At 41.9% G+C, this 22,185-nt stretch overlaps 1 protein-coding gene across 1 annotated transcript in view; it reads right to left on the reverse strand.

Moving 5' to 3' along the window:
- Window positions 1–22,185, reverse strand: part of LOC102180841 (multidrug resistance-associated protein 4-like) — a 169,069-nt gene that overhangs the window by 56,288 nt on the left and 90,596 nt on the right. The window contains exons 21-23 of the mRNA XM_018056301.1: window positions 12,201–12,351; window positions 1,708–1,827; window positions 452–562 (exon numbers count right to left, since the gene is read on the reverse strand). Coding sequence (XP_017911790.1) covers window positions 452–562; window positions 1,708–1,827; window positions 12,201–12,351 — 382 coding nt within the window. The remainder of the gene's footprint in view (window positions 1–451; window positions 563–1,707; window positions 1,828–12,200; window positions 12,352–22,185) is intronic.

Here is a 22,185-nt window from a genome sequence, read left to right on the forward strand (position 1 = left end):
TATATATAACAGATTCACTTGACTGTATACCTGAAGCTAACACAACATCATAAATCAACCACATGCCAATCAAAAAATTTTTAAAGAGGTCTCAATAAGAACCTACTATAAATAAATAAACAGAAAAAAAGACACAATTGACTTCACATGGACCACACTGCACACACATGGAGTCACATGCAGCAAAACACTTTAATACAATGCATTATAACCAAAGAGTATATATTAGATGGAGAAGGAAATGGCAACCCACCCCAGTATTCTTGCCTAAAGAATCCTGTGGACAGAGGAGCCTGGTAGGCTGCTGCCTATGGAGTCGCACAGAGTTGGACACGACTGAAGCAACTTAGCAGCAGCAGCAGCATATATTAGACAAGAGGGCAAGAGTTTAATAACTACAAACAAAGCTATAAACTGTAAATATACCACAAATATTCACATCTGTACTTACTTTCTACCAGAATCAGGGCCCCAAAGGCAACAACAGTGACAAAGATGGCACAGATGACATCCAGATACACAGCAAGCCATCGGGACGTCGTCAAAAGCAGGAACCACGCCTCTGCATTCATTACATAATAAGCATAGCACATAAACAGAAAAACCATGTTAGCTGTTTCTCATCAGGGAGAGCATTTTGCTCATTTGTGCATTTCACACAAGGTAAGGCAGAAAAATTACACACCCAAGGAAACTAAAGATTCCACAAAACTAGGTTCTAACACAATACAACCTATGGGACACACAGGAATTAGTCCAGGAAGCACTCATTGAAAACTTCAACCCACAGGTTATCAACAGAAATACGATCACAAGACAGAAGATGGAAAATCATCTCATTCCCTGCAGTGCTGGGCCTCAGCATGAAGATCATCCTCTCACAGCGTCGACTATTCCCAGCTCCCTGACAGCAGACAGCACAGCTCACACTCAGATTCCAGCACCTTCTGCCCTCACTACAGGGTCCTGCAGTGTTCATTCTTAGGAACCAGTGTCCACATGACCATCAGTGAATAGGATCTGCATGCAGCTTTCAAAATGCCATTTTGTCTTCAAAATACAATAACAATTGAAAAGTTTGGCAAGGATTTTATAGGCTTAGAAGAAATTCTGAATTTTCTACCTAGGAAAAAATACTTCATTGATAAAAAGCATAATCAAGTGGGTAGTGAATCAGGAAATTACTTTCCTCAATATGTCTGCTACCCTCCACGTCTGTTCTGAAAAGAGTCAGCAAACCGTAGCCCGGGGGGCAAGATCAGCCACCCACCTGGTTCTGAAAATAAAGTTTTATTGGAACACAGCTACAGGCATTCACCGATGTATTATCTTTGCCTGTCTTTGTGCTACAAGTGCAAAGGTGAGTAGTTGCAACAAAGACAGTACAGAACACAGAGCCGACAATATTTTTATCTGGATCTTTGCAAAAAAAAAGTTTGCTGACTCTTGCCCTAAAGAGACGGAAATCCACAGGGCACAGTGATGGAAGGACAATGCAAGCCAGTCAGGGGAGAAAAGCAGGGGGTGATAGGGAAGAGGGGAGCACAGAGGGGATGCTGAGATGAAGGGGTGGGGGAGACAGGTATGCAGAGGGGGATGTGGGGCAGCAGAGGGAGGTGCTGGCCAGCCAGGACACCTGAGAGAGAGGTCAGGCCTCAAAAAGCAGCACATCCCATCCTTAGAAATAATCTCCAGAAATTTACAGACCTGAATGCAAATCCTGGTGTGAGTCGAACACTTCCTGAAACTTCTGTTCAGCTTTGTACGCCCGGATGGTACAGAGTCCCCGGAGAGAAGATGCTAAGTGGGAAAACACTGGGCTCCGTGCTGCGGAAGCAGAGACAGACACACGACAGAGAAAGTCAAGGAGGCTGGAGGCCAGGAAACCCACCCACCTCCTGGGTTCCGTGGTTTCATGTCCTGCCAAAGGGAATCCTCCATGTGACCCTCAAATTCCTGCTCACACCAAGCTTCACTTTAATGACCTGGGAATGAGAGATTCTCTTTGAAACTATCTTTGATCAAATTCAAATCACAGCTAGATTTAGATAAAGAAATTCTTTACTGGTTCTTTCATTAAGGTCCTCTCAAACACACCTCCCTCCAAATTCCTCTCATATCTCAGCAGGTGAAAATTGTCCACAATTTTTAAAAAATAGATTGATGTATAGATGATTTACAATAATGTGTTAGCTTCAGCTTCATAGAATAGTCATTCATTTATTAGTTATTTTTTCCTGGTTATATCCCATTATAGGTTATTATACAGAATAAACTTCTTGTGTTTTACACTAAATCCTTCTTGTTTATCTTTTTGACAAATAGTAGTCTGTCTATTAATTCCATATTTCTAATTTGTTCCTCCCTCCCTCCAATCCCCTTTGGTAACTGTAAGTTTGTTTCCTATGTCTCTGAGTGTATTTCTACTTTGTGTACAGATTCATTGGTATTATTTTTAGATTCCATGTATAAGTGATATCATATTTGTCTTTCTCTGATGTTACTAAGAATCAGTTCAATTCAGTTGCTCAGTCGTGTCCGACTCTTTGCGACCCCATGAATTGCAGCATGCCAGGCCTCCTTGTCCATCACCAACTCCCGGAGTTCACTCAAACTCTCATTGATAGAGTTGGTGATGTCATCCAGCCATCTCATCCTCTGTCATCCCCTTCTCCTCCTGCCCCTAATCCCTCCCAGCATCAGAGTCTTTTCCAATGAGTCAACTCTTCACATGAGGTGGCCAAAGTACTGGAGTTTCAGCTTCAGCATCATTCCTTCCAAAGAACACCCAGGACTGATCTCCTTTAGAATGGACTGGTTGGATCTCCTTGCAGTCCAAGGGAGTCTCAAGAGTCTTCTCCAGCACCACAGTTCAAAAGCATCAATTCTTCAGTGCTCAGCTTTCTTCACAGTCCAACTCTCACATCCATACATGACCAATGGAAAAAGCATAGCCTTGACTAGATGGACCTTTGTTGGCAAAATAATGTCTCTGCTTTGAATATGCTATCTAGGTTGATCATAACTTTCCTTCCAAGGAGTAAGTGTCTTTTAATTTCATGGCTGCAATCACCATCTGCAGTGATTTTGGAGCCCCCCCCCCCAAATAGTCTGACACTGTTTCCCCATCTATTTCCCATGAAGTGATGGGACCAGATGCCATGATCTTCGTTTTCTGAATGTTGAGCTTTAAGCCAACTTTTTCAATCTCCTCTTTTATTTTCATCAAGAGGCTTTTTAGTTCCTCTTCACATTCTTCCATAAGGGTGGTGTCATCTGTACCATCCTATCTGAGGTTATTGATATTTCTCCCAGCAATCTTCTTTCTAGCTTGTGCTTCTACCAGCCCAGCATTTCCCATGATGTACTCTGCATTTAATTTAAATAAGCAGGGTGACAATATACAGCCTTGACGTACCCCTTTTCCTGTTTGGAACCAGTCTATTGTTCCATGCCCAGTTCTAACTGTTGTTTCCTGATCTTCATATAGGTTTCTCAAGAGGCAGGTCAGGTGGTCTGGTATTATCATCTCTTTCAGAATTTTACAGTTTATTGTGATTCACACAGTCAAAGGCTTTGGCATAGTCAATAAAACAGAAATAGATGTTCTTCTGGAACTCTCTTGCTTTTTTGATGATCCAGCGGATGTTGGCAATTTGATCTCTGGTTCCTCTGCCTTTTCTAAAACCAGCTTGAACATCAGGAAGTTCATGGTTCACGTATTGCTGAAGCCTAGCTTGGAGAATTTTGAGCATTACTTTACTAGCGTGTGAGATGAGAGCAATTGTGCAGTAGTTTGAGCATTCTTTGGCATTGCCTTTCTTTGGGATTGGAATGAAAACGGACCTTTTCCAGTCCTGTGGCCACTGCTGAGTTTTCCAAATTTGATGGCATATTGAGTGCAGCACTTTCACAGCATCATCCTTCAGGATTTGAAATAGCTCTACTGGAATTCCATCACCTCCACTAGCTTTGTTCATAGTGATGTTTTCCAAGGCCAACTTCACTTCATATTCCAGGATGCCTGGCTCTAGGTGAGTGATCACACCATCGTGATTATCTTGGTCGTGAAGATCTTTTTTGTACAGTTCTTCTGTGTATTCTTGCCACCTTTTCTTAATTTCTGCTTCTTATGTCCATACCATTCCTGTCCTTTATCGAACACATCTTTGCAGGAAATGTTCCCTTGGTATCTCTAATTTTCTTGAAGAGATCTCTAGTCTTTCCCATTTTGTTGTTTTCCTCTATTTCTTTGCACTGATCACTGAGAAAGGCTTTCTTATCTCTCCTTGTTATTCTTTGGAACTCTGCATTCAGATGCTTATATCTTTCCTTTTCTCCTTTGCTTTTCTCGTCTCTTCTTTTCACAACTATTTGTAAGTCCTCCCCAGACAGCCATTTTGCTTTTTCACATTTCTTTTCCATGGGGATGGTCTTGATCCCTGTCTCCTGTACAATGTCACAAACCTCCGTCCTTAGTTCATCAGGCACTCTATCTATCAGATCTAGTCCCTTAAATCTATTTCTCACTTCCACTGTATAATCATAAGGGATTTGATTTAGATCAAAAAGGATCTTTATGACCCATAATCACGATGGTGTGATCACTCATCTAGAACCAGACATCCTGGAATGTGAAGTCAAGTGGGCCTTAGAAAGCATCACTACTAACAAAGCTCGTGGAAGTGATGGAATTCCAGTGGAGCTATTTCAAATCCTGAAGGATGATGCTGTGAAAGTGCTGCACTCAACATGCCAGCAAATTTGGAAAACTCAGCAGTGGCCACAGGACTGGAAAAGGTCCGTTTTCATTCCAATCCCAAAGAAAGGCAATGCCAAAGAATGCTCAAACTACTGCACAATTGCATTCATCTCACACGCTAGTAAAGTAATGCTCAAAATTCTCCAAGCTAGGCTTCAGCAATACGTGAACCGTGAACTTCCTGATGTTCAAGCTGGTTTTAGAAAAGGCAGAGGAACCAGAGATCAAATTGCCAACATCCGCTGGATCATCAAAAAAGCAAGAGAGTTCCAGAAAAACATCTATTTCTGTTTTATTGACTATGCCAAAGCCTTTGACTGTGTGGATCACAATAATCTGTGGAAAATTCAGAAAGAGATGGGAATACCAGACCACCTGACCTGCCTCTTGAGAAATCTGTATGCAGGCCAGGAAGCAGCAGTTAGAACTGGACATGGTACAACAGACTGGTTCCAAACAGGAAAAGGAGTACATCAAGGCTATATATTGTCACCCTCTTTTACTTATATGCAGAGTACCTCATGAGAAACGCTGGACTGGAAGAAAAAAAGCTGGAATCAAGATTGCCAGGAGAAATATCAATAGCCTCAGATATGCAGATGACACCACCCTTATGGCAGAAAGTGAAGTGGAACTAAAAAGCCTCTTGATGAAAGTGAAAGAGGAGATTGAAAAAGTTGGCTTAAAGCTCAACATTCAGAAAACGAAGATCATGTCATCTGGTCCCATCACTCCATGGGAAATAGATGGAGAAACAGTGGAAACAGTGTCAGACTTTATTTTTTTGAGCTCCAAAATCACTGCACATGGTGACTGCAGCCATGAAATTAAAAGATATTTACTCCTTAGAAGAAAAGCTATGACCAACCTAGATAGCATATTCAAAAGCAGAGACATTACTTTGCCGACTAAGGTCCGTCTAGTCAAGGCTATGGTTTTTCCAGTAGTCATGTATGGATGTGAGAGTTGGACTGTGAAGAAAGCTGAGCGCCAAAGAATTGATGCTTTTGGACTGTGGTGTTGGAGAAGACTCTTGAGAGTCCCTTGGACTGCAAGGAGATCCAACCGGTCCATTCTGAAGATCAACCCTGGGATTTCTTTGGAAGGAATGATGCTAAAGCTGAAACTCCAGTACTTTGGCCACCTCATGTGAAGAGTTGACTCATTGGAATAGACTCTGATGCTGGGAGGGATTGGGGGCAGGGGAAGAAGGGGACGACAGAGGATGAGATGGCTGGATGGCATCACTGACTTGATGGACGCGAGTCTGAGTGAACTCTGGGAGTTGGTGATGGACAGAGAGGCCTGGCGTGCTGTAGTTCATGGGGTCGCTAAGAATCAGACACGACTGAGCAACTGAACTGAACTGAACTGAATGTTCTAGTGATTTTCCCCACTTTCTTCAATTTACTTTTGAATTTGGCAATAAGGAGTTCATGATCTGAGCCACAGTCAGCTCCTGGTCTTGTTTTTGCTGACTGTATAGAGCTTCTCCATCTTTGGTTGCAAAGAATATAATCAATCTGATTTCGATGTTGACTAGATCCATCCATGTTGCTGCAAATGGCAACATTTCATTCTTGACCATGGATGAGTAAATATTGTTCACTAATTTTTGAATCAGTAGCATTCAAAAATTTAATTCTCTTCTGAGCCTTCACCACCCTGAATTTTGATGAGTTACCTGTGTGCTATCTCTACCTCAGATGAGTAGCCTAAGGGCTGGGATAGAGTCAGTACATGCCCCACCCTGGAGCAGAGCCAGACACAGGACAGGGTGAGATGAGTAAGTTAGCGGACAGTCTGCCACCTCCCCCATCCTGGGCCGCCCTTGTGCCCTCAGGACCCAGCAGATGAGGAGCCTTTGAACAGCTTTGATTTCTGCTCTGGGAACCTGATGGATGTTTTCATAACTGACAGGCTGGATATCTGAATCATGACATGATCTAACACTGCCCCTTTGTTCAGGCAAAGGGCTGAAAATGACTTGGTGGTGGCCTTGATCATCCAGCTGTGGACCTTTGTTCTCATTCCAGCATCCACACTGCTTTCTCTTCACTCTATTATTTTTAGTTTCCTATAAATTTGAGCTTATAAGAGCAACATAAACTCAGATGGAGCTCATGCTCCAAATGATAAAGGTGAGGGACTCTGTTCAGGCCTTTTCTGCAGCCCAGCAGGTGTCCCAATCCACCCCCAGAACTCAGTCTGGAAGCAGGGTGCTCACAGGGATGACACAGATGAATTCTGGGCCCATCACCCCATCAGGAAGATGCTGAGAGTCCAGCTCCAGAGAGCACAGAAACCTCACTAGAACCAGGCTCTTGTTTCCAGAGGAAATGAGGTGTCATCAACACTATTCATCACAGACAAGGCTGAGGAGGAAGTAGACGTGGCTGTTCCCCCAGGGAGAGCCCTGGAGTGAACTCTTCAGCGTAGCCTCCCTCACCTGCTTCCCAGTCAGATCAAAGTGCAGCTGATTCTCTCCAGCCAGAATGGAGGGCAGGGTTGACTTTAGAAACCAAGTGTCATCTCAGCCTTGAACACCAGGGAACCAAACATCCATCACCTACCTCACCTCATAACCAAGAGTTACAGGCTGGGGGAATGTGGACCCATGAAAAGCCATCCTGTTTCTCTCAAATCCTGTTTAGGGCTGAGCAGGATGCCAGAATGAGGGAATTGGAGGGTCTTCAGAAAATTAGCTAGTACAGGGAGAGAGGGGATGTCAAGGCTCTGATGCTGTGTTGCCCAAAGTAGCATCTTTTTTCCCACAAGCACTGAGCTCACTGTCCTGAAGCAGACTGTGTCACAGCCACAGCGTCAGCCCACAGTCACAGACACATGTAACCCTAGAGTTTACATGACTGATGCCTGTGTTTCCCACAACCCTGAGGACACCTGGGGACACACCCCACCAGGACTGCAGATCTTCACTGGCAAGGGGACCCCGGGCTGACAGCGCTGCTGCAGGTTATCATTCAAGCCATGTGAGACCTGCTAGTTGTGAGTAAGTTCCTAATTCCCTCATGTTCAAGGGTCCAGTGCCTTTGGTCATGGCCAGCAAGTACTTTACAAGCATCAGTTCAAGAAATCCTCATGAGAACCCCAGAGACTGAGGGATTAAGAGCACTCACTACCCAAGATTAACTATATTAGCCTAAGTGATAGATCTGGGTATGAGACTCAACTATGCCTTATTCCCAAGGTTGTGCTTTTAATCACAACAGCAGTGTCTCAGAGGGAGAATAATCAGGGTAAAGGATGCCTATGTGTGACGATGCTGGGAGCCAGCTTGAGGAACTCCGCCCATGGCAAAGGTCATGAAGAAGGAGGCTTGGCATACACAAAGGCGTGATCAAGCCTCAGGAAACCCCCTGTTCCCCACCGGTTCTCTCGGAGAAGGAGTAAACCTGCAGCTCCAAGTCAATAAAAATTCCTGGGCGTGACAAGAGTGTTTCAACTTACGAACTCCTCTGAAGTTCTAGCCTGCCTGTACAGGTTCCTCTGGCCACATGTGATTGTTTACAGCCTCCCGACCGTGAGAGGCACAAGATGTTTTGGACTTACTAAAGGCAAATTCTTTTGGGAAGTTAGAAATTATTAGTATAGTGGATTGGTTAGGAATTATATTGGTGAAGGGTTTTTCATTTGTTGTGCCAATAATTGCTGCTAATTCCCTGCCCTGGGTGGGACAAGGGTGTCTCAGGTCAAACCTCTCTGCTGGCAAACTAGTTTGTGTGACAGGATTATCCATACTCCTGCCACTACCACATGATTGTTTACTACCTCTCAACCATAAACACCACAGAGAGTTTGGAGTATTTTGAGAGTCTTAATTAGCATAGAGCTTTTCTCATTGTTGAGTCAATGATTGCCGCCAGGCCTCCATATCCTTAGGCACCTGGGAATATATTAATCAATGTATTTGGAATATAGAAAAGGAAATATAGTAGTTTTTAAGGTTAGCAATACTAGACTTTTTGAGTTAATGAATTTTCTGTTTTGTAATAGATCACTGTACTTTGTTATAAATCACTGTGTCCTCGTTATGTAAAAATGTAACTTTATCACTATCTTAAGATTCATAGGGCCACAAAGAGTCAGATACGACTGAGAGACTGAACTGAACTGAACTGAAGACTAAATAGATCTTAAGGGGAACATTGGTGAAAGGATTTTCATTTGTTGGGCTGATGTTTGCTGCTAAATCTCCATATTCCCTGCCCATATAATGAATATAACTAGCATATAGGAGAAATAAGTATTAACCTTTAAGATTAATCATGTTAACCTTGGGTTAAATAAATTCCTTTCTTGATTGTAACTCACTACACCCTCACCCTATAGGAATGCAACTTTATTTAGAGGGTGGTGCCTGGTTTAAGAAAAGACACCCTTGGAAAAAATAAGTTTTTGGTTATCAGAAAGAAAGGATCATAAAGTGTCAACAGGCCTTATGGCCAGAAGATGATGTAAAACCCCTAAGACCTTTTTTCTTTTTTTTTATGTAAAGCACCTGCTTTTGATAAAGGCCAGGACTACTGACCCCAGCGTGACTCTGTATTCATCCCTGTGTATAACAAAAGGTATATAAGCAAACCTAACAAATAAAGAAATGGGATCAGTTTCTGGAAACATTGATTCCTCCATGTTGTTTCTTTCTTGCTCCCCGTTTTTCTGGCTGAATTCCCATCTGGAATGTGGGTAGTCACCAAGCCTGCTAATTTTGCCTGGGCTTCTAAGATCAGACCGGGGAGGCCTCAGTGCCTCCTCTCCTTTGGGAGAACGGAAAGACGCCTGTGGCCTACGTAGGTGGTGATTGGTATTCCATGTAAACCAAGTTATTCAGCCTTTTTCTCCACTAATTTTCCTGCTATACTATCCGTTTCTAATCTCTCTCTATATCTGTAATTAAATAAGTTTTTTCCTAGGACGCCAATTCCATCCCCACCTTCGAATTACCCTAGACCCACCAGGGCTGGACCCCGGCAAGTGGCACCTGAACAGCCAAGTGGCGCCCACAGTTCTGTCATGACAACGTGCAGTTTTCTCCAGATTCTGTCATTTATGTTCAGAAAATCCTCAAATTTTACTCAGGTAACATCCAATAGCCTTCACTGATACTGCACACCTTATTAAGCACCTGAGGTTGAACAAAGTTCCTGGGAATCTAGTGTGAGAACTCCTTAAATCAGCAGACTTGATGATCCATGGTCCTAATACACCTGACACACGTGCTAACCCTCCCCAACAATGCCTCTGGCAGACACTGCTAGTTGATCCCAGCACCTTTCAGAGTTTGGATATGGCTTCATCATTCAGGCACTGCCAAAAGCAAAAAGTGGACTAGAGAAAGGCAACCAATCACCCCCCTAGTTTTATGTACTTGTCCATGATTGACCATTGCTAAGCTCTCTTTTGCAAAAATGTGCCCCCAAAACCCCATCATAATCAGCTGCCAATATGTCATTAAGATGAAAATGTCAGCCTAAGCTTCCAGAGGCAGTTAGGCAGTAGAATGTGAAACTAAACCTCAGGCCATCAGTAGTCTTTCAGAACACAGGGATGAAGCAGACTTATACCTTCTAGCCACAGCAATCAGGTATCCTTCTTTTTGCTGGTGGTTCCAGCAGTGACCTTAAGATATACTCTCACTTGCTCAGTCACTCAGTCGTGTCCAATTCTGTGACCCCATGGACTGTAGCCTCCAGGCTCCTCTGTCCATGGGATTATCCAGAAGAGAACACCAGAGGGGGTTGCCACTTCCTCCTCCAGGAAATCTTCCCAGCCCAGGGATTGAACCCATTTCTCCTGCATCTCCTACACTGGCAGGCAAATATTTTTACTGCTGAGCCATCTGAGAAACCCTGAAATATACTATTAGTTACTATTTAGAGAAAACAGTGGAGTTACTATTTATGGCACAGACCCACCACCTAGAGAGAGAACATACAGTTCTAATCAACTGGCCACCATATTTGGTTATTTGGGGTGTGGAGGAGTGGGTATCTGGATTGAATTTATTGTCTAGCTTATTGCAGCCTACTAGGGTGCAAGAAAATCCAAATATTTCATAGGTGACAAAGTTCTCAGACTCTCCAGATCAAATATTGAGAAAATCCTGTACTGCTTCTTGAAGAAACCCTCAGGAGGTGCCTTTCTCTCCCCTTCAGTATGGATGGGAAATGGCTCCTCCCCAGGCAAAAATCTCTGTCAAGTGTTTATAACTTTAAAAAAAAAATTAACAATTCTACTTTCCTTATTATTGTTAATATTTATGAAACATGTGCATTAATAATGAGATAAATTCAATTATTTCATCATCTGTGACTACTTGTAGAATAGAATGATTAATCATAAAATATGTTCCCCATTATCCTTTTTCTTTTTTTGTTGTACCTTGCAGGTTCTTAGTTCCCCAAACAGGGATTGAAGCTGTGTCCCCACAACGAAAGCACAGTCTTAACCACAGGACCAGCAGGGAAGTCCCTGTTCCCCATTATTCTGCAACTAGGAAGTTGAATGGAGTAATAAACTAAACGCATACTGAACAGATTCCCCTCCTGTGTCCTCCTGAGGGATTCTTTTCAGCATCGTTTATATGAATGGCTTTGAGGAAGGTGGGACCATAAACAGTGTGGTATCACCCCAAATACTAGTAATGATAAAGAGCAAATCTGAAAATAACAGGACTTGTCTTTTTAATAGGGCTTCCCTGGTGGCTCAGACAGCAAAGAATCCACCTGCAATGGAGGAGACCTGTCTTCAGTCCCTGGGTCTGGGAAGATCCTCTGGAGAAGGGAATGGCTACCCACTCCACTATTTTTTCCAGGAAAATTCTATGAACAGAGGAGCCTGATGGGCTGCATTCCATGGGGTTACAAAGAGTTGGACACAACTGAGTGACTAACATATATCTTTTCCATACATTTAACAACTGCAACTTATTTGAACATGTGAAAAAATATATTTTTCAAATATATCACTTCTGACATATATTTCCTTGAGGTCTCCTTTCCTTTTCCTAATCTTTTCCTTTCCTTGTCATTTTTGGTAACTTTAGGAGAAGAAAACTTCTCTATTTTCCTTCGATGTTAGTTCCAACATGATGAAATATTTTTAAGAAAAGTATTTACAGAGTGAATACTCTGTGTTAGGAAGTATGTCGTGAACAAGACAGAAACAGTCCCTGTGCTTGTGGTGCTCATATCCATTCCCCTTGTGCTAAAATGCAAAACTGCAGCTGACCTGCCATCAGTTCCATTTGCCTTAAGAATCACACTGACTCACAGTGGCCATCACATTCAATTTCCTAATGTTGACTTGGTGAGAAATTCCAGAAGACAGAGTCTGCAGAATTCCAAGGGCCTGGTTAATTACCACATAAATGACCCATTCTGCATTGCCATCCCAACCTGAGAGCCCTGGTACTCACTTGTACATTCCAGGCGTTTCACATCTCGTGACGTCCTTAAGAAATACCACTGGAGAGCAAAGAAAATGATGCCAAGGGGAATCACAGGTATAGCAGTCCAAGGAATTGCAGCCACCATCACGCCCACCACACCAACCACAAGCAGAAATGTCTGAAATAGTGAAAACAGATACAGAGGCCTCCTTATGAGGGATACTTTTCAAAGATAAACTATAATGGTTTGTTCTGTTGGGATCAAACTCCTTTCCTTGAAAAGACTTGTTGGAACAGCAGGGAGTGCTTTCCCTTCCAAAGAAATAAAACTACAGGTGTTCCTCATGATATTTAGTGCATGCACCAAACATTATAAGAACTTTCTGGGTATCAGCGCTTGTGATACACTCAGTAGTAATGCCTATGAGACAAGCATTACTACTTTTAACTGATGGGAATATTGAGATGGGAATATATGATAATATAACAGATGAGGCTCAGAGAGTAGGAGCTGAATCCCAAACTGTCAGGAGTCAGCAGGTGTTAGTAGACAGATGAGTGAGCAGGAATCACAGATCAGGAATCTAGATTCCTCAGCTATGCACCGAGGGATAAAGAAGTGGTTAACTGCAAATTCAGTGTCCAGAAAAGTAGGACAAAATTTAAATGTTGACCTTTGAAAGTAGGAACTCATCTTTCTAGATTTTCTATCCATAGTTAACACTTACTGAGCGTTGACTATGTACAGGGCTATACCTTCAAACCTTCACATGTACTAACTCATTAATCCTCACAATAGCTCTATCTAGTAACAATATTGTCTCATTTAATAGATGGAGAGTGAGGCACAGGGAGAGGAAAAGCAACTTGATGGAGACTGAAAAGCCTAACTCACAAAGGTGGGAAGCTCATGTCATGAGCCTTTATGACATATTTAAGCTTGCCCCCAACATACAGCCATCTTTCTATCATTATAGTAAGTATTTAAAATGTTCATTCCAAAGGTTAATGATTATAACAATAGCAGATCCCATTTACCAAGTGTTTACTGTATAAGGCACTGTGCTGAGTTCCATAAACATTCTCTTAATTATCACATTATCCCGAGATGATTTTATCTTGGGAAATGATCTTGGTCTAAAAAGACAGCAGGTCTAATAGAAAATGAAACCATTGGTTGACAGTGATCTAAGTTTCCATCTTTGTCAGAAAAAGTATGATACCCTTACTTTTCAGTATCAAGCAATAAGAATGCAATCAACAGTTATCTGCCTGCTATGACTTGAGGTGGGGGGATGGGGATGTGCAGATTCAGTCCAGTCCAAGGCCTCTGAAGTTTATGATCTCAGGTGGAAACAAATACATAGTGCTCTGCACAAGGCACAGAGTACTGGAGAAACACAGGGAAGAATTCAGTAACATTTGTAGATAATTCTAAGAAGAAACTTACAGCTGAAATTTGCAGGCTGGTTTAACAAACAGAAAGAGTGGCAAGAATAATTTGCAGGCAGTAATTATAATTGATAAAAAAAATTTTGACCAAAAAGGAGCTGGGATGAGAAGGCTGAGACACTTGTCTGAGTTAACACCAGTTTTGTGTCCTCTCAGCACCACCACCTGCATCCCATGCTCACCAGCCCAAGGCCTTCCCTCCTTGTAACCCAGGGCAGCTGCCCCGGCGTGTCTCTGAGGGATGGATTAGGGGTGTAATGGCTATATCACAGAGACTCAGATTATCATTTCACAACTCTTCCTGATCAGTTTTCTGAGGATCTTCACAACCATTTTGTGAATGAGAAAAGAACAAACTTCATTTCCATTTATAGATACGACAGAAAGATGGGAGGGTAAGTGGTTGCCCTGTTTTTTCCAGGAAGGACTGCAGGTCATGGAGAAAGACAGGAGCAGTTTGTATTCAGAGAATCCCAGGGTCACAGCCGCAGGCAGGAGGAGCCTGGAAGGAGAAAACGTCCAAAACTGTGACCCTGTGTCCAGGAGCCCTTGGGAACCAAACTGTATTATCTGGATGGAGACGCATGTGCTTTTCCTGTTTCTCCCACACCTGCCGTGGTATCAAAATAAGAGCCAGAGTGAAGAGGATGGGATTCTGAAGCAATACATTCTAGTCATAAGTGGAGAAAAATAGCCCTGTCTGGCCTCTCTATTAGCCCTATAGATGAACAACTGCTTACAGACACTGCCTTAAGTATGCATACCACCTGCTACAACTTTCATGCTCACAGGAAGGGGTCCTGCCAGCTCCTTCTATGCTTTAAGTCACTTGGCTTGCCGTTGTTGGTTGTGAAAAAATCCTGCTAAAATATCAATTAAAAATCTAAATTACAGTGTTTTGTCAGACTCAAATCAGCTGATGGACAACATTCATCAGTTTCAATAATCTGGCTCTCCCCAGGTGAGGGCCTTTTAATACTAAATCCAGCCTGGAAGATAACCTGGGAAGCAGAGGTAAAATCAAAATGAAAGGCTCCACAGGAGCTGAGCCAATGCATTTTCCTTAGGTACCCATTGAAGACCCATTATTAATGCTCTCAGAGCTCTAAAGTTAGGTCATGTCCTTCAGATTTCATAAACCTAAATTCTGAAGCAATTCAAACAGGATGTCTCTAATATATACTTGTAGGTAATACTATAGCCACCTCATTGTGGGTTGAGTATTTTATATATATAAACAGTGTATGGGTTTACAGTTATATGTATACACATTTGTGAATCTTTTAATGCCAATTATCTCAAGTCCTTTATAGAAGTTGTCAGAAGATGAAAATATCTGAGCAAAAAGTCATTTGAGAGAGCATTTCTTCCGGGTTCCCTTACCCTACTGCTCTCTGCCCGGGTACCCCTTCCCAATTAAATCTCTTGCGTTCTCAGCACATGTCTCCTCGAGCAATTTGTTTCTGAGTGATAGAAAAAAGCCCACTTTCTGGCCCTGGAAAGGATCCCCCTTCCTGCAACAAATGATGACTCTGGCGGGGACTCTTCTTCTCTGTGACTCTTCTCTGCGACTGACATCGTGACCACTCAGGGTACTCAGGGACCAGCTTGCCTGCTGATGGACCAGACCCAGTGGCCACAGTCTCCTGACACAGACAACTGGCCACAGTGCCCCAGCCAGGTAAGGAACAAGAGACTTCATTGACCTCTCTCCCCTTCCTCTCTCCTCTCCTGAACCCTTTCTATCCTACCCCTTTTTTTCTAGTCCCTGGGTCCTGGATGCAGGAATCTAGTTGAAGGGGCTCAGCTTGAGCTGAGGATCAAAGGCTGATCACCTCCTCTTGGCAGAGAACTCAAATTCTGGTTCTGCTCTGGTCTGGTTTCAATTCTGGTTCTGTTTTGATCTGTTCTGCTTTCTGGTAGGGCTGAGTTCCAGTCCTCCCTTCTCTGGAGACCAAGGGTAAAGACCTGTAAGGGTATCTGCAGGTGGCAGGAGACATCTGTAAGACCACCCTTTTTGTCCCCCCTCTCCTTCCTCCTTCTCCCTCTTCTTTCAACCTGGCTTCCTTTCCTCCCTTTGAAATCTCTGAAAACCTGAGATATTTTCATTTACTCTGTTAGCACTTGGAACTGAAGTTCTGTGAATCTAGAGAAAGGTTTTTGAGAGACTGTAATCTTGTATTTAGGGGAGCGTCTGATTAGAACTGACAGGTCTATGTATGTGTTTTATACTCTGTATTCTCTGTTGTGATTTGTGATGGCCATTTTGCTTTGTGTGACCACCATTTGGTTTAGACCTGCTGCCATTGTGTTAGAACTTGATTTTCATTCCCTGTGCCTTGAGACCAGGGCTCTCAGGAACACTTATCTGACCATCTTTAACTCCTGAGACCGAGGAAAAATGGGAAGAAACCTTTAAGAAATTCATTTATTCCAAGTTATTTATGAATTAGTGAATTTTATATTGAAGTAACTAATTCATGACAAAATTTAGAAAATGAAGCTAGACCTTGTGTTGTGTCTGTCTGAATATGTATATGTCATGGTATGTCTGTCTCTGGATAACATTTTTTGAGATTAATTTGTAAATGAGCTCTGTTTAATTGGCTTAAAGAAAACACTTACAAATCAAATAATTCTAAATTAAACAATGAATTCCAGGTTCATGCGAACTGGGAAATATTCAGTATATTAATACCTGGCAACATAGACACGTCTTTAGAACCGTCAGTTCAGTTCAGTACAGTCGCTCAGTCATGTCTGAGTTCACAACCCCATGAACCGCAGCATGCCAGGCCTCCCTGTCCATCACCAACTCCCAGAGTTTACCCAAACTCATGGCCATTGACTCATTTCCTGGATACTTTGGATATACTTTGCTGTTAAGCAATATTAATGTAAAATTTAATTGAATTCTTAAAGAACACCCCAAGTTTGTTTCTGAAGCTTATGTCAGTAATCTATCTTTGGATAAAGATCAGATGCCTCATGACCTGTAACCAAGACTGGAAAAAGATACAATTTAAGGGACTGTCTCCAACCTGGATAGAAGGACCTTTTTTATCAGGTATTCTTAACTAGGTTATGAACAATGAAATTGAAGGGAAATTGACTCTTAGATTAATTCCCTTTTCCAAAGGCCCCTTCACTGGACTGGTCTATACAGAGGACAGTTGACCTGATCCCACCTTAAAATGATACTCAAACAGAGGAGAAATGGCACTATGCATAGGAGCTAGAAGGCTTTGAGCAAATACTGAAAATGTATTTGCTCCACTCATGACAAAGGTGGGAAGCTGGAACGAGCATAACAAAGGGTTATGAGCATTCACCGAGTGCCTGAGGCTGGGAACAGATAACGAAGGGTTATACGCCTGGCCTTGAGGCATTCAAAGGCTTCCTTCTGACCACCTGTTTCTGGGAGCAAGGACTGTTGTTTCATGATAAGACTCCCTTTAGAGTTTTGCCAAAGCTATGTTATGTCTTGGACGGTGGGAACTGTATTTTATGCTTGAATGCTTTGATGTTTATCGAGAAAGGCTTACATGCATGTCTGCTTTATGCTCTGTTCCCTGAGACCATAAAACTGTGCAGCTGGATAATAAACTTTGTCAGTCCACTAGAGGCTGTCCCTGAGTGTTTCTTTTGGAGTGCAGTTCTCCGAGCCTTACAGCACTACACCAGGAAAAGAAGAAGATGACATCAGAGATAGACAGCTTGGCCAAAATGCTCGACCTGATTCGTATGATCATTTATAATGTTTCCTTGACTTCTTAGACCTTTGCATATAAATCAAATGCTATTCTATCATAGGCTTGATCCTATTCTAGTTCTAAAAATTGATCCAATTGTTGGGTTTGGTGGCTCAGTTTTCTTTATGGTCCAACTCTCACATCCATTCAGGACTACTGGAAAAACCAAAGCTTTGACTAGATGGACCTTTATTGGCAAAGTAATGTCTCTGATTTTTTTAATTTAAATTTATTTATTTTAATTGGAGGCTAATTACTTTACAATATTGTATTGGTTTTGCCATACTTCAACATGAATCCGCCACAGGTGTACACATGTCTCTCTGCTTTTTAAAATGGTGTCTAGGTTGGTCATAAATTTTCTTCCAAGGATCAAGCATCTTTTATTAATTTCATGGCTGCAGTCACCATCTGCAGTGATTTTGGAGCCCCTCAAAATAAAGTCTGTCACTGTTTCCACTGTTTCCCATCTATTTGCCATGAACTGATGGGACCAGATGCCAAGATCTTAATTTCCTGAATGCTGAGTTGTAAGCCAACTTTTTCACTTTCCTCTTTCACTTTCAACAAGAGGCTGTTTAGTTCTTTTTGCTTTCTGCCATAAGGGTGGTGTCACATGCATATCAAGGTTACTGATATTTCTACGGGCAATCCTGATTCCAACTTGCGCTTCATCCAGTCCAGCATTTCTCATGATGTACTCTGCATATAAGTTAAATAAGCAGGGTGACAATATACAGCCTTGACGTACTCCTTTTCCTATTTGGAACCAGTCTGCTGCTCCATGTCCAGTTCTAACTGTTGCTTCCTGACCTGTATACAGATTTATCAGGAGGCAGGTCAGGTGGTCTGGTATTCCCATCTCTTGAAGAATTTTCCACTGTTTGTTTTGATCCACACAGTCAAAGGTTTTGGCATAGTCAATAAAGCAGAAGTAGATGTTCTTCTGGAACTCTCTTGCTTTTTCGATGATGCAACAGATGTTGGCAATTTGATCTCTGGTTCCTCTACCTTTTCTAAATCCAGCTTGAACATCTGGAAGTTGGCAGTTCACGTACTGTTGAAGCCTGGCTTGGAGAATTTTGAGCATTACTTTGCTAGCATGTGAAATGAGTGCAATTGTGCAGTAGTTTGAACATTCTTTGGCATTGCCTTTTTTGGGGACTAGAATGAAAAGTGACCTTTTCCAGTCCTGTGGCCACTGCTGAGTTTTCCAAATTTGCTGGTATATTGAGTACACCACTTTCACAGCATCATCTTTTAGGATTTGAAATAGCTCAACTAGAATTCCATCACCTTCACTAGCTTTGTTCATAGTGATGCTTCATAAGGCCCACTTGACTTCACATTCCAGGATGCCTGGCTCTAGGTGAGTGATCACACCATCATGATTATCTGGGTCATGAAGATCTTTTCTGTATAGTTCTTCTGTGTATTCTTGCCACCTCTTCTTAATATCTTCTGCTTCTGTTAGGTCCATAGTATTTCTGTCCTTTACTGAGCCCATCTTTGCATGAAATGTTCCCTTGGTATCTCTAATTTTCTTGAAGAGTTCTCTAGTGTATCCCATTCTATTGTTTTCCTCTATTTCTTTGCATTGATCACTGAGGAAGGCCTTCTTATCTCTCCTTGCTATTCTTTGGAACTCTGCATTCAAATGGGTATATCTTTCCTTTTCTCCTTTGCCTTTCACTTCTCTTCTTTTCACAGCTATTTGTAAGGACTCCTCAGACAATCATTTTGCCTTTTTGCATTTGTTTTTCTTGAGGCTGGTCTTGATCACTGCCTCCTGTATAATGTCACAAACCTTCATCCATAGATCTTCAGCACTCTATCAGGATCTAATCCCTTGATCTATTTGTCACTTCCGCTGTATAATCATAAGGGATTTGATTTAGGTCATACCTGAATGGTGTAGTGGTTTTCCCTACTTTCTTCAATTTACTGCTGAATTTGGCAATACAGAGTTCATGATCTGAGCCACAATCAGCTCCTGGTCTTGTTTTTGCTGACTGTATAGAGCTTCTCCATCTTTGGCTGCAAAGAATATAATTGATCTGATTTCTGTTTTGACCATCTGGTGATGGTAACTTCAGGCTGAGCAAAAGATTCCTGGAACACTGCTCTGTGGCCTCACCACCAACCAATCAGAAGAGAGTCACACATCCTGCAGCCCTCACCCTAAATGTTGCCTTCTGTTTCTGGGGTCCAGTGATGAACATCCTGTTAGGCCCCCTGTTTGGCCCCTGTCTGTTTCATCTCTGACAGGGTCCAACAGTTTCAAGTTAAATTGCTGTTCTTTCAAGGGTGAATCCTGGTTTCAGGCACAGAATGCTTGGGTTTAGATCAAGCAGAAAGAGACTTCTGCTCTGTGAGGCAGGCCTATGCTCATGCACAGGAGGAAGAAATTACAGAAGAAAGAGACCTCTGTCCCAAATCCCAAGAAGTATCTTGAGTATGAAGTCTCTCCGGGGGAAGTTGTTAGGGGAAGCACACTGACTGAAACTGCCCACCCTGGTCAGGCACCAAGGTAACCATTTGCATCAGTTGTTTTACAACATGCGGTCCTATTAAGGAACATGGAACTAATAAGCCAGAAGAGTTTGGGAAAGGTCAAAAGGTGACACCACGTGTCTAACCACCTCCCAGAATCCTTCTTACTAGCATCCATCTTGGCTGAACAAGGCATGCACCATAGGAAAAACTGTGAGTCAGAATGATTTTCTAAAGACAATCCAGAAACTAACCCCATCAATATAAAACCCAAGACTGTGAGTCACTTGTCAGAGCAGTTTTCCTGGGTGCCCCTTTCCGGTAAAATCTCTTGCTTTGTCAGCAAAAAAAAAATAAAGTCATTTGAAGAAGGAAACAAAAGATTCTGGTTGCAATACATATCCCTTCTTTGAAGTCAGCCTCATTTCTTTCTCCTACATTCCCAGGAATCCCAAAAAGCCCAGTTCAAGCTACACACAAAATTCCTTCCATCTAGTTGGATTTCAGGCCCATCTGATGACCCATATCACTATGGCCAGTGCTTGTGCACCTCTGTCACACTATGGCACAGAGACAATGATTTACATATACAAAGAAGCATATTGATTCATAAGCAAGTGAATCAAGTCCTGATGCCCCCTGATGCCCAAATAATAAAGAGAATCATTATTTTTCTATATTTCCCATTTGGAGCACACCATTTGGGAAATTCTATCCAACGTTTATGAATCCACATGAATGAAAAAAAAAATCCTTATATGAAATCTTTCACTTGAGAGAAAATGGTGATTTTTCACAATTCAGAAAAATTCTTCAGTTTGCAGAGAATGACAATCTATATCTGGAGGAGAAGTTCCATTAGCCCAATATTGTACTGAGACAGGGTTTAGGACAGACGTTTCTGAATATTAACAGGGAGGGTAAGACTCTACACCTACTCTCAATCATAGTAAAAACTGGGATATATCAAGAGCATAAAAGGATGGTGGTAGAAATTAAATGAGGTAATGTACATAAAGTGCTAACCAGTTCATGCATAACAAATAGAAACTCTAATTCCATCATTACCATGCTTCAATGTGCTCTGGGTAGCAGCAGCCAGGGGAGGAGGGATGAAGCATTCATAGATTTGTGAGCGCAAAGAATCTTAAGAATCTCATGAAGTTGGACCCTGAAAGGATGCCCATTCTAACCACTAGAACAGTTTAGTATTATCCAAGGACATACAAGAGCAGGTGCAATTTTCCTTAGATGTGGTGATGATGTCATACATACCAAAGTGACTGTGGCTTTTCTTTGGTCACAGTGAAAGTCATATCTGAGGTCTATTTTGTTTGAAGATGCACTTTTAAAATAATATGACCAATAAACTGCATGCCTACTACAGTTTTTGTCCTTTCTGTATTATCTTCCCAACTCTAAGCCTTCCAAAGATTTGACAAACTTAGGGAACATGGCAGTAAGTAACATTTTTTGAAATGTTTCTTTTTTTTTATTTTTTTAAAGAGATGCTTCTTTTCTTATTCAGTATCTTCTTTCTCTTTTAACTTATCCCTTTTCTTAGCCACCACCAACCAGACTTACTGTTTTTAAACTCCTAAGCATTATGGGAGACTAAGGGAAAAAGTGATGGACCTCTGAATCAACAAAACCAAACCAGATTATTCAAAAAGAAGATCAATTTGACATTTTCTATTTCATGCACCATGAACTGGTACATTGGTACCAATAGAAGTGCAAAATCTAGATTTTGTAAATTCGTGAATCTCAGGAGATTCAACTGTGCCCACTCCAGGTTGGCATTCTTTGTGGAAGCAAGTAGCCCGGTTAGGATGTCAGGATGACTAAGGCAGAAATCAGGTCCCTACCACCTATGGAAGAAGTCCCATGAGCACCATTCATTCTCTGAAAGGATGCTGTGCTGTGAGTGCTGTTTATGACAAGCCACGCTGGCAGCTACATAAATTGTAAATGAAATATACAAAAAAGAAGAAAGAAAAGAAAATAATTCTTGTGAAAATGTTAATGGTTTTGTTTAAAAGCCTATCCAACCAAAAAAACTTGAAAAATAAAACTTTGCTTTATTGCTAGAGGCCATGACAAGTTTTCTCACAACACAGAAGAAATTCCACAATGCCAACAAGCAGAGAAGTGATGATTATGCCATGCTCCCAAATACCAATAATGGATGACATTTCATAAGACTTGTCATAAGTCCCAATCTCAAGTATTTTACAGGCTTTCTGTTCAGTTCAGTCACTCAGTCGTGTCCAATTCTTTGCCACCCCATGGATTGCAGCATACCAGGCTTCCCT

Source organism: Capra hircus, chromosome 12, assembly GCF_001704415.2.
Source record: "Capra hircus breed San Clemente chromosome 12, ASM170441v1, whole genome shotgun sequence".
NCBI lineage: Eukaryota > Metazoa > Chordata > Mammalia > Artiodactyla > Bovidae > Capra > Capra hircus.